Source organism: Astatotilapia calliptera, chromosome 9 (assembly GCF_900246225.1).
Source record: "Astatotilapia calliptera chromosome 9, fAstCal1.2, whole genome shotgun sequence".
Lineage (NCBI taxonomy): Eukaryota > Metazoa > Chordata > Actinopteri > Cichliformes > Cichlidae > Astatotilapia > Astatotilapia calliptera.
In genome coordinates this window covers 9,971,313-9,984,456 of record NC_039310.1, presented here as the reverse complement: position 1 = coordinate 9,984,456, position 13,144 = coordinate 9,971,313, and the positions used below count along the sequence as shown (strand labels likewise).

General features: G+C 40.2%; 1 protein-coding gene across 1 annotated transcript; it reads right to left on the bottom strand.

Moving 5' to 3' along the window:
- Positions 1 to 2,668: 2,668 nt before the first annotated feature.
- On the bottom strand, positions 2,669 to 7,570 carry nrros (negative regulator of reactive oxygen species). The gene is made up of 3 exons (XM_026180845.1): positions 7,268 to 7,570; positions 5,836 to 5,950; positions 2,669 to 4,707 (listed from the first exon to the last, which is right to left on the bottom strand). The coding sequence occupies exons 2-3, from the start codon at positions 5,935 to 5,937 to the stop codon at positions 2,752 to 2,754; spliced, it is 2,058 nt and encodes a 685-aa protein (XP_026036630.1). The 5' UTR covers positions 5,938 to 5,950; positions 7,268 to 7,570; the 3' UTR covers positions 2,669 to 2,751.
- Between the last annotated feature and the right edge of the window lie 5,574 nt (positions 7,571 to 13,144).

Below are 13,144 nucleotides of genomic sequence, written 5' to 3'. Positions count from 1 at the left end.
CCTCGAAGCAGATGGGTTACACAAGCAGATGACCCCAGCTGGTGCTGCTCTGCTGAGAACAGAAAACAGAGGCTACAATTCTCGCAAAATTAGAAAACAAAAGACTGGAAAAATGTTGCCTGGTCTGTTGAGACGTACAGATAGTAGGTTTGGAATTGCTGTAAACAACATGTAAGCATAGATCATCATCTTGCTTGGTATCACTTTTTCCTGCACTTTGTTGAATCTGTGCAATAAAGCCTTGAGGCAAAAGGAGGTGCAACCCCGTACTGCCAAGGCGTACCTAATAAAGAGGCAGATAATTTTCTATTTGAATGTTGATTGCTGGTTCAGCCTTTGGAGAGAGAGACAGACAAATCCCACCTTGGTGCCTATCGATTCCTATTGATGATGCAATTATGGGACATTTTACATTACCTTTGCCCAACACAGATAAGTGTTAAAAGTATTAAGTATTAGAGTTTTGTATCAACTATTGTATCAAGCTGTATCAAGTTCAGATTAAGAGTACAAAAAGTGGTAAAAGGCAATTAAAGCAGCAGTTATAGGGAAGGAAATTTTGATGGGGCACATTGAATTATTCATCTGGGAAGACTGATCTATATGACTTTGGCTTAAATTCTGTTTGTACTGTTTACTTGCTCAACTTATCTGTGACATTTGAATTGTTTCATGATTTGTGTGGCAGTTAACAACTGGAAAGAACTGCTTGGTTTTGTTTTTTTGTAACTTTTTTTGCAGTGTTATTTCTGCAACAACTCAACAACAATGAAGAATATCAAAGGATTATTTGATATTCCCTCTCTTATAATAGTTTCTCTGCTTCTGTTGGCCTGCTAAATCTAAAAAACAAAACCCCCAAATCTATATGCATACTATATGTTTAGCACACTTGCTAAAAGCGCGCCAAACATGCTAAAGTCAGCTTGCTATTTGTTTAGCATGCTAAACAGGCTAAAGATGTGAAGCCTTTAACTCAAAATTCTATACCTATATGTGACAGTGTGCACACCTGCATTAGACCAATCCAGTCACATGTCACTTCTCTTTTCACATTTCCATTGATTAATCTGCAAGAAACTATGACTATGAGAGAAGAAATAAACACACGGCACTTTCACTAATTCACACTTGCTTGCCCGTGTGACGTACATTTGGCAACTTACCTCGACTATGGACCCCGTAACCACAGCTGAGCTGTTTTGCAAAGAAAATGCAGCTGCATGAATGCGTGTTTGGCAGCTTTGTAGTATGGTACATGCCTGTGGCTAACCTGATTTCATATACTGTATATGTGGTCTGAACATGTCTTAGAAAACTGAGTCTAGCTGCGTTTGTGAATGCCCCCTTTAACCCCCTTTTTTTTCCTGTCCTTTAACTTTTAAACTGTTATAGCTGAGTAATCAAATAAAGTTCCTCTTGGTCAGCAATCTGCAACCAGTGCCAAAGTGCCTTCCTCAAATGTATTTTTCAGTGTAATCCAGCCCTTAAGCCATTTTGTCAGCCCAGTTTAACCACTTCATCATGGAAGCAGGAAGGTCTACTTCCTGCTTCCATAGAGGTGATACATCACCGCTATACGGGAAATATATAGGTTTAATTGGCATCCCTAAAGTATCTGTCAGTTTTGAGTTCCAGATACCTGTGGAAATTAGTTTGGAAATCCAAGACAAGTCGTTGTTCCCAACCATTATCTGTGACCTAATGACATTCAAATGAAAAGCCTTTGAGTAATGAATCTCTCATCAACGACTTCAGTTCTTAAAGCTTTGCATATTTTAAACCAGTTTTCATCAATTCAAATGAACAACAAAGGAAATAAAAACTTCATTCAGTTTCTCTGCAACTGATTTACTGGCAACTTCATATCGTAGAAGATATGTCAATATTAATAACATTTCGAGGCTTTGACAAGGCTTTACTCTGGTTTCTCTTCTTACGTTCCAACCACCATGACCCTGAGCATCACCACAGCGGTATTTTGGTTACTTTCTGGTTAGGCCTCCAGCACGCTGTACAGCTACACAGTAATCTACCAGCCTTCCCACTCCTACGCCCCTGAGTACTTACATAAAACTCGAAGAAAATGCGTTAAATGCATTGCACGTATATATATAAATATGTGTGAATGTGCGTGTGTCTGTGAAGGCGTATGCATGTTTGTGTGTTTGTGTGCACCCATTTGTACATGTGTGTGTTTGTTCGTGTGTGTACGTGCTCCCAGCACAGTAAACTGAATCAGTCGTGTGAATCAATCATTTTTGGGGGGGTCCAAATCATTTCCTGACTTACTGGAATTTCACACTGATGATGCTTCTTGGTCTCACTGATAGGAAGGAAACCTCAAACCCCTCCTCTTTGAGATACAAAACTGGGCAGTTGCTGCACATCTTAGCAAAACAGGAAATTTCATGTTTCCTCTGCTGCTTATAGCAACAGCTTGCATCACAGTACTTCTGCATATCTTCACATACAAACACACATACACATATACGCCCACACACACTCACACACTCACCAAGTCAAGTCCCAGAGCGCAGCCACATTTTTTACATTGGGTTATCAGGATGAGGGCCTTGTTTTAAACCACACTTCACTGAACCGAGCAATCTAAAAACAACAACAACTGACCTTTTTCTTATTTAGATACTTCATATACTCACACACCTTTTCGGTAAATGTATTTATTTCAGATATGTATTCGGCTACATTTCTAAATAATGTACTGGACAAAATACAGTTATGGTGACATCAGTAAGACGTTGGCTTCAAACACTTCTTTTTGATGGACTTTTGTAGCAGTGTGGGCTTAAAGGTGAGGAGAACAATGATAGAGACTCCTGTGAAAAAAAGAAAGACGGGGACAAACAGCAGAATGTACCAAAAGATCGACTCCCCGTCATCAAAGCACAAAAACGACTGTGGATTCTCCACTCTGTGTGTCCTTAGGAAGAGATCCTTGCATGTGATGGCTGACTGTTCGACCATGTGGATGGTGTTTGTTGCTTCAAATGTCCTGAACCATTCGGTCTGGCAACAGTTGAATTGATTTCCTGTGAGGAAAATAGTCTGCAGCTTTGGGGCTAATGCATTAGCCTGACCAGAGGGGATGGTAGAAAGTCTGTTGTCCCTCAGATCAAGCACTTTCAGGTTGAGGTTTTGAAGTGAATGGGGAAGATGTAGCAGAAAGTTCTTTGAAATGTTTAAAGACTTCAGACTCTGGAAATGGGAGAAGTCAATGTCTTGTATGTGAGTGTTCCCTAAACCTAGATGCTGTAATGTTGTGCTAAGACTTTGTATTGATTGATGGATGGTTACTCCGGGGTTATCGGATAGCTCCAAGTGCGTTAGCGACAACCCCGCAAATGCAGTGTTTGGAATTATTTTAAGGTTGCATCCCTTAAGGTAAAGCTGTCTCAGGGACATAACATTCTTCCAATTCATGCAAGTTGAATTAGTGTGCATACTGATCTCAGCTTCCTCAGAAAGGCAAATGTCAATGTTGTTGTAGCTGAGATCCACCGACCGGATGCTTTGCAGTGAGGAAAATAATCCCATGGGTACCCACTTAAGACCATTCAGGCTCAGGTTAAAGTATGTCAAATTGCCAAGAGTGGTCAGAGTAGCTTTATCCGCTGAGATCTGGCTTAGTTCATTGTTGCTAACATCCAGCTCATACAAGCTACGAGAGAACTGCTCAGATGTTAGATTTAAGGTTCTCAGGCAGTTTGTGTGCATTTGAAGTCTAGACAGGGTGGGCATTTTCTGGATGAATCCTTTAGGGAAATACTCCACAGAGTTCCCTATCAGATCTAAAGTCTCTAGAGAGGATATATCACCGTGAAGGTTTTCGTCCCACAACTGAGCGGTCACATTATTGATCTCCTTGTTAAAGTTGTAGAATTCCACAGTTTTTGTTGAGTTTGGGAACATATCGTTGTCTGCTAAGTGTTCGTAGAATTTAATGGCGTTGTGAGACAAGTAAAGGTACCTTAAATTACTCTGGCTGGGCAGGAAAGGAAAGAAAAGGAGTTTGTTGTCTGATAAATCGAGAGTCTCTAGCTGGAAAGTGTCGTTGAGGTCTTGCCTTGAGATGAACCACTCAATGAAGTTGTGGCTGACATTGAGGACTTCCAGCTGAATCATGTGGAAGTCAGTGAGACAGGGCAGATAGTTAAAGGCCAAGTTGAGTCGCTGTAGCTTTGGACTGCTGTCAAAAGCATTATCAATCTCAAAAATCAAATTCCTTTGTAGGTCAAGTTCTTTAAGCTGGTGCAGATCCCTGAATGAGGCCTCATCCACTCTCAACAAAAGATTCCCAGAAAGATTGAGGTACTCTAGTGACGTGAGATTTTGAAGAAGCAAGGCAGCCATTTCATCTGTAAGCTTATTCTCAGAAAGATCTAGCGCTATAAGACCTGATAGCTTTCTTAATGCAAGGCTGGTTTCTTCGTAGCTGTTATAAAGACTGTTGTTTGCTAGATTGAGGCTTTTTAAAAGTTTTGAGTCTTGAAAAGTGTTCAATTCTATTTTACTCAAATTGTTGCAAGCTAAGCTCAGGGCGGTTAGTGAAGGGTAACTGAGAAGAGAGGCATTCTGTAGTGTTTCAAAGAGGTTGTAGTTGAGCTGAAGCTCTTCGATGTTTTCTGGAAGTCCTTCAGGCACAGATGTGAGCTGACCATTATTGCAGCAAGCCGTTTGTTGTATCTGCAGAGGAGGTAAAAAAGCACATGATTTAACACTTGCATACTGGTTGCCACTTTGCAGTGTTTCGGCTTTTTAAAATTCTGGCGGAAGCTGGATTTCTTTCTTGCACAGCAGATACATTTTAAGATCGTCATGAATAATATCCATGTGCACTTAAAAAATTTTATTGTGGGAAGATTACCCTCTTAAATTACTTCTCGTGTGGTTATTTGTAAACTATGCTAGCATGCTAAACTAAGCTAATGAGCATTGCCTGCAGTACATTAGCGTCTTACTGTTAGTGGAAGCATTTTAGCCTTCCTGTGTTTTGGGATTTAACTGAAAGTACTGTTACCCACTGTACAGGCTCACAGAAAAACATGGTGGGCTGTAGTTTCTTATTCTGGTAGGTCATACCACAGCTTACCAAAACTTCATTATTTCCTTGACAGATCACTTTTCCATTAGCATTCTGAGTCACTGGACCACTCTAAAAATACTTTCTGGCGATACGGCTTTAAAAAAAAAAATTGAAGTTTTCAGTTTAAATAACTTATCATTTTTCCCCTCTAGGAGTTTTATTGGTTTTATTGCTTTAGATGTTTCATTTCTAGAATCATTCATATTTATATTAATTTATATGACTGATAAACACTCAACAAGAGAGATTTAATTTCTTTCTCATAATCGACATCCGCTTCCAAAACCCTGCATCAGATATTAATATTCACAAGTTTAGACTTTTTGTGGCTTATTGAAAAGTCATTAAATCATTAATACAGTGTAGGAATGTGCCAATCTGGATGGATTTTGATCTAACTAAAGTTATAAACCACATATACAGCGTGCTTTTAGAAGGTGGGTCCTATTAGGGACTGGATCTTTGGTAATAATACAGAACTTTCCATATTTCAGTATCATTACTTGATGCTTTTCTTGTTTACACATTTATGTTTGAGTGCCTTAGGAATAACTTTTTTTTTTTTTTTTTTAAATTTTAGCTTTGTAGTGTCTTACCAAAGTCACTTCTTAGTTTTAACTAAGCCAAACATGAAATCGTTTGGCCTTTTCCATGTGATACATTGTGAAATTTCCTCAATATTCCTGAAACTTGCTCGGGAAAAGCTAAATGAAAGAAGAGCGTCTTACCAACTGACATCGACGGTGCTGCGGATGACTCGAGACTGGCGTCAGCGTTCTCCACATGTGCAACAAGCAGAGAAGGATGGGTGTGAGCCTGTGGACTGGCATTTTCTCATCCTTACTGTTGAGAACACAGAAGAAGAAGAAACGCGTGAGCCTGTTTGTGTCACATACTTTTAGATTTTTTCCCCTTTGCTGAAGTGAGCAGGAGCTGGTTGTTCGATATAGGCCTGACAATGAGCTGTGATCTTCCTCTGTTTTAAACTATAGTTATTACTATTTGTATATGGTGAAAAACCTTGTATGAAAAAAATGTGTCTTTATAAACTTTGTCTTAAAATGAATATTTGTGTCTGAAAATGGACGAAAGCAGCTTGACATTAAAATGCTGAAGCAGACAGAAGGTCAGAGAGCAGACGGGGAGTTTACAAATTCAACTTTAATAGCCGAGATTCATTTTCACAATTATTTGAAAAGCTTTGATAGTGTAAAAGTCTATAAGACTATATTTGACTGTCTCAGGTGAGAGTGGAGCTCATCATTTTTTACAATCTACTCATATCTAAATGAAAATTTCTGTAAATAGTAAGTACAGTAATATAATCCTTACAGAGTTTACGTCAACGTCATGTACTCGGTTTCATTTTTATTATATGTGAATAACTCAGATTTTTAATTTTTGACTTACAGTCTGTCTCCAGATGTTGGAAGTGATGGCGTATTTTATCCTGAAAACATCTGCTGTGTACATTTTGCAAAAATTTCCCAGATTTCAAATCAGACCACTGCATGACTCACTGCATGATGAGGCCGTGCGTTTCTTTTTGGCTTGCATGTGTTGTTGGCCTATCCATTATAACGCAAGCATGGCTTCTAAAGAACACAAAGGTTTTCTTGAACATTTTTTATGTTTCTTTATTCGTCTAACCGATTTATTACCATTTTTATTTTGCATCTGCGTAGCTCACATTGAGTAACTGTGCCACCGCTTTCATTATGATTTCTAAACTATGTTCCTGGGGAAGAAGTTAAGCTCATGGAAGAACATATATTTGCAGAATCTTGCTTTCTCTATCTGATGCAGCCTATTTTTTTTTTATTAATAAGACCGTGCACTGTGTTAAAAAGACACGCACACTTACTTTGCGCTTGCATTTATGCGCACTATATGTTTACATTCATCAGGCAACATCTAAATGACTCAAACATGGTCTGAAAGCTGTTATGCTGCGCTCACATTCGTTTGTCAAAGCGGTGCGCTGGTGTATGCACACATAACACTCAGAAAATGGAGCGTATTCAGAAACAGATGATCGTTAAAGTATCTTGCTCAAATGCACCGACTGCAAAATGACCTTAAATTAGGAATTCCTCATTTAGGCGATGCGCTTTGCTTCATGCAGCAGAACACCGTGCAGTACAGAGTTCATTTACTTACACTGGTGGTTAGGTGTGGATTTGCCAAGCCACTGACGGTTGCTCCCCTGACCATATCGCTGGTTGATTCGCTGTTGCAGAGTGCGTTCACATGTGTGTCAAGTTCAGCTGCTCTCCCCTGCACTGACTGAAGCACAGATGCCCCTTCTTTACTATTCACGGAAGTAGGCAGGCAACGGAAACCGAGTCACATGGACAAGCTGCAATCAGGCAGGTTCTCAAGCTTGGGGCCACAGGAAGGCGAGTGCAGGCTCAACAGCTCTTAACCACCACTGCGCAAGTGTTTTCTTTCTCTTCTTTTTTTTTTCTTTTTCTGCTTCACAGCTTCACAGCAGAATAGCATTATTATTCAGACAACTGATACTGGTAGCACAACTGCTACCACAAAAACCCAATGAGAACACACCCTTCACACCCTCTGCTCGTGCTGATCAGCCAAGCTCTCAAGAGGAAACCACTCAATGCACACACCCTTCCTGCCTTATTTTCGGCCTGTCACTGCAACAGACAAAACACACACACACACACATATATATGTATATGTAAATATATGTGTATATATATATCTACACACATACATAAACGGACATTTAGCGCTCTTTATAAAAACATACCTTCAACAGTTACAGGGATTCTGAGTCAGATAAGGCACAAGGGCTCAGAGCATAACTGCAGAAACTAAGCAATCTACTCTGTTTGGCTTTACTGATTTTATTTTCATTCTCCAGCTAATAAATGTACTAAGGTCGCTTTCAACATTTGTGAAACTCCAGCTGTTAGCTTGTATCTTATTTGTAATGATGAGTGGGTGCAAGAATGGGGAATTAGGAATCAGGAAGTGATGGTGCCTTCTGTGGAGAGTTGATTGGTCAGGCATTCCTTCCTGTTTTCACACAGGACGTCTCACTTCTGACTCTGTTGCAAGGTTGGGTGGCAACAAGATTTTCTGATCCATATGAGTATGTGTGGGTGCTGACTTTGTTGTTTGTTTGACACTCGTAAAATCGAATAAGGTGGCTGCTTATGAACTACGAGAAGCTCCCACAGGGCACCTTTAAAAGTTACATGTGATACATAAAAAAAGAGATTTAAGACTTGTTGTTCTTACTACAGAAACGCCTTTGCAGTTGAGATGAAATCTATTATACATTCACTGGCCATTTCATTAGGTACAGCTTGCTAGTGCTGCGTTGGTGCCTGCAGTGCAGCGTTAATTCTTCACACTGTTGCTGCACATCCATGATGTGAATCCCAAAGGTGCTTGGTTGAACTGAGATCTGGTGACTGTGGAAGTCATTTGAGTACATTGTACTCACTGTTATGTTCAAGAAAGCAGTTTGAGATGATTTGACCTTTGTGACGTGGTCACAAAGGTCACATGGTCAGCAGCAATATTCAAAAAGGCTGTGACAGTCAAACCATGCTCAACTGACAGTAAGGGGCCCAAGTTGTCTGATTTTGGGGAACCCGTGTGAATTGTAGCCTCAGTTTTCTGTTCTTAGCTGTGAGGAGTGACACCCAGTGTGGTCTTCTGCTGCTGTAACCTATTTGCTTCAAGGTTAAAGGTGCTGTGCGTTCAGAGATGCTCTTCTGCATACCTTGGTTGTAACAACACCTTCCTATCGGCTTGAAGCAGTGTAGCATCTCTGCAAACTCTATAAACCCTAGAGATTGTTGTGTGGGAAAATCCCAGTTGATAATCAGCCACCAACAACCATACCGGCTTCAAAGTCACTAAAACAGCCTTTGTTCTCCATGGCGATGCTCAGTTGAACTGAGTTGAGCTCAGTGAACTTCGGCAGCTCGTCTTGACCGTGTCCGAATCCCTGCGTGCACCGAGTTGCTGCTGCAATTGACTAATAAGATATCTGCACAGGTGTACCTAATGAAATGGCATGTGTGTTCACCTGTTACCGACGTGACCTACAGTGGCTTTAGGTGCATCTTTACATGTGGCCTTGCTCACGTTCAGTTGTAGCAGCGTGCAGTGTGAGGCAGTGTGTGTCAGTCTAAGCACACTGGGTGAGAGCAGCTCCTGCACTACACTCACACAGTGTTGTGAACACGTGCAGTGCAGTGTGTGAGCACTGTTTTTTTTTGTCTGTTTCAGCAGCTGAAGCCATTTTAAGACATGGCACACTACTGATATTTGCATTCTATTTTTGAGAGCTGCGAAAGGGTTCTAGCAGCGGTGGTGTAAAAAAAAGTCCCACGAGTGTGTGTGTGGGTGTGAGTGTGTGTGTGTGTGTGTGTGTGGGGCAGGGTAGAGGGGGGATGTGGGCAGTTGCTATTTGACGAAACAAACGGGATGGAGACTTAAATGTAAACACTAGAACACTTTCTTAGTTTTTGAGAAAGTTTTTGTTTCTTTTGTTTCTTTGCTTAATTTCTTTAGATATTAAAAACAGCTTCTATAAATATTCACACAATTCCTGTCTTCCTGTTAACGCCTTCAGAGCATACGGCGCATACATCAGCGCACCTCAGTCTTCTGTTTAAGGCTGTAGGTTGTGAGAACAGATACAAGCAGCAACAACAGTTGACGTTACACTAATGTGGGAAACCTCTATCCTCTCGAGAGGCTTTGCTCCACATCATCAGGCTTTCTCTGTGGTGGGACGATATTTGCATTGCATGCAAAAAACCGTCACTGCCCTCTTGTGGAAACATCTCGAGGATCAGCGGCGTTTTCGTGGGCCCTTAAATCTCGGCTCTGTCGAGGTCTCCCACCAGTCAAACATTGCATCGGAGGGATTTAGAAACCTTTGAGAAGGTGTAGATGTTACTCATATTGCTAAGTCATACGTGTAAATGCAACTTTCCTTAAACCAAGGGAAACATAGATTTACATCAAAGTGAGGCACTGGCATCCACCAGGATTTAATTTCTATTGTTGAACTGATTTTAAAGGTTTTCATTCTCACAAAATCATTCCCACTTTAATTTAGTTCAGAAGTCCAACTTTTATTTTGACATTTAAGTTCATTCAAATGTTTATGTTTTTCCACATCTAGTTTCAGTTTGTAGTTTAGTTTTAGTTAACGATGATAACCTTGACTTTTAAGTTTTGGAGATGTTTTAAAGGAAATATTTGACAAATGGAAAGGTGCAGTACAGACACGTCTATGCATTCATTTTAGTGACTGAAATTCCAGTATTTCATTATTATGTTAATGGCTGTACAGTCAATAAGCAGCAACTAAATAAAGATTTAAAAATGAATTAAAAATAAATTATATATAGTCAGTATCCTTTTTCAGATTCCCTATTAGATCGTTATGTGTGGACAAAACCAAGGTTAAGCAGTTATACAGCAGGTTTGATGGTGAACGGGAGGATAGCAGCCCTGGATACAGACAGTGAGACATGCAAAGTAAAAGTATCAAGGATGGAGAAAGTGACTTTGATAGACAGTCCGGCAAACAGACATTCAAGGACAGAACAGAAAGTGGGGAGTATTAGCAGGTACTCTAACAGGCAAGCTGTAAACTGGAGCCACAAATTGGCAGACGCGAAGCAGCCAATCTCTTTGCCTTGGCATTACATAGACAGTCAATCATTCAATGAATTCTCTCCTTCACTGCTGAGACGCTGTCCAGCACTGAGAGGCTTTTTCCCTGAGTCACGCTGAGCTGATTTTAGAGCATTGCAAAACAATTTCTGTTGGCACTTTTTGAGATGTAAAATGTATCTTTTATTGCAGAGTTGCCTTTAAATAAATACTGACAGAGAGCAGGAAGGCAGAACTCGACATCGCTGTCATGTCAGGTATGTTAGCGATGTGAAAACAGCATTTCACACCTTTACATTTACAAAAAAGAGAAAAGTCAAGCTTGAAAGGTTTTGTTTTGGATGAAACTCTCAGAGGAGGTTAGCTGAGGTTATGAGCAGTGCATTGTGGTCTTTAAAGATATTTCACTAGCCGGGCCCACGTCCTCATTTTAGTTTTGATGGCGTTTTAGTAGATATTAGGTGAATGCTTGGACATGAATTGAGCTGCGGTTTGGGGAAGGCCTCGAAGGGGACTGGCGACGGCTCCCGGGCCTGGCAGATCCCCGTGTACTAAATAGGAATGAAGAAGTTATAGAATTGAGAACAAGGAGGGAGGGTGGGGCACGTAAACGAGAATGAACAGTTTGCAGAACTGGGGGGAACTTATATAGATGACAACCGGAAAGAGCGTGTTTGGAGGCGTGGTCCCGCTCCTGAAATTCCGATACATAATCTCCAAATCCCAACTTTCCCTTGGATATGTTGCTGTTTGTCTGAGGCCTTTTGCATGTTGAAATTTGAAATGTGCATGTTGTTCACTCACTAGCTAGACAGACAAGACCAAAGTGGTGCCTCAAAGTAAATCAACATGTTTAAGACATTACTCACACACTTCTCTTGAGATCCCACCACAGCATTTCAATCAAGTTGAGGTCTGGACTTTTTATTCTTTTGCTGCCATTCTGGAGTAGATTTGCTGCTGTGCTATAAAACATTGTGTTTTTGTCTCATCTTGTTTCATGTTTGACTCTAGAACACTTTGACCCCTCAAGGTGTTCATGGTTGACACAATGACAGCAATGTGCTCAGGTCCTGTGGGTGCAAAACAAACCCAAATCTTCACTCCTCCACCGCCGTGCTTGACAGTTGGTGTGAGGTGTTTGTGCAGATATGCTGCGTTTGGTTTTCTCCAAATGTGCTGCTGTGGATTAGAGGCAAACCATCTCCACGTTGGTCTTGTCTGTCCAAAGGACATTGTTCCACGGGTCTTGTGGTTTGTTCAGATGCAACGTTGGAAGCCATGCTGCTATGTTCTTTTCAGAGAAGAGGCTATTTCCTGGCAAGCCTTCCAAAAAGCCATACATGTTCAGTCTTTTTCTAATTGTACTGTCATGAACTTTAACAGTTAACATACGAGCTGAGTCCTGTAAAGTCTGAAATCTAACTCTTATGTTTTTTTGCAGTTTCACTGCACATTGCACGGTCTGCTCTTTAGGTGAACTGGCTGACAGGTCAACTCCTGGGAAGATTGGACTACACCTAAATAGTCCAGACATGCAAACCACTAAAACTTCTGTTTTTATAGAGCTGCTCATACATACTGATCACTGATGATCAGCTAAAAGAGTGCATTTGATTAGCGTCACCTAGCTAATACTTACCTCCCTGATTCCTGTAGAAGCAGTTAGGATAGTCCTAGTTTTTCACAGGAATGGATATAGCCATGTGGAGTTTTGTGTCCCCACATGATTTTATGTTTTGTTTTTCTTATTTTGCTAATAATTTATTGCATAACTAAGTCATTAATCCTGGTAAAATGTTTTGTATTTATAATGGTTGATCTTGTATACTGGATATTGTCTTTGCAGCTTGTACCACATACTAATCAATAATACAGTTGTTATGGTAATTACCTGGCTCTTGTTAAAAAAACAGAAGAAGAGCCAAGTTTTTAGATTTGCAACAACACTTTGTGAAATAGTCCAATGGTAATAAAGCAATCAAACTAAATAATTCAAATGTATTGTTGTTTATTGTTAGCTGAGTCTTTCGTATAAAAATCCAAGAAATCTGACAAAAGGATTTCCAGAGCGAACCAGCAGATTTTATTTAAACAGTTACTTTAGCACATTTAATGAAGCCTTGGAAAATTTTACTTTCATCAAAGTATATAGCCCAGCATCACAGTATATTATCATTTCAGTAGCAAAACTGCTCAGGTTTAATGTCTGTGATGCAAAGTAACTGGAACAGGGCACGTGCCAAGTTACTGTGGATGATTGATCTATTTTGTTTTTTTGACGAGTCGCTAGATAGAAACTCAAGTTTGGGTTCATATCTCCATGTGTGGTTGGTTAAAAACAACTTAATAGTACATGAAAGGTTT

Bases quoted from the DNA above. Each gene is read 5' to 3' on its own strand.
- nrros (XM_026180845.1), bottom strand. From the start codon at position 5,937: ATGCCAGTCCACAGGCTCACACCCATCCTTCTCTGCTTGTTGCACATG. The intron at 4,708-5,835 runs GTAAGACGCTCT...CCTCCTCTGCAG, and splicing joins AGCACCGTCGATGTCAGTTG to ATACAACAAACGGCTTGCTG.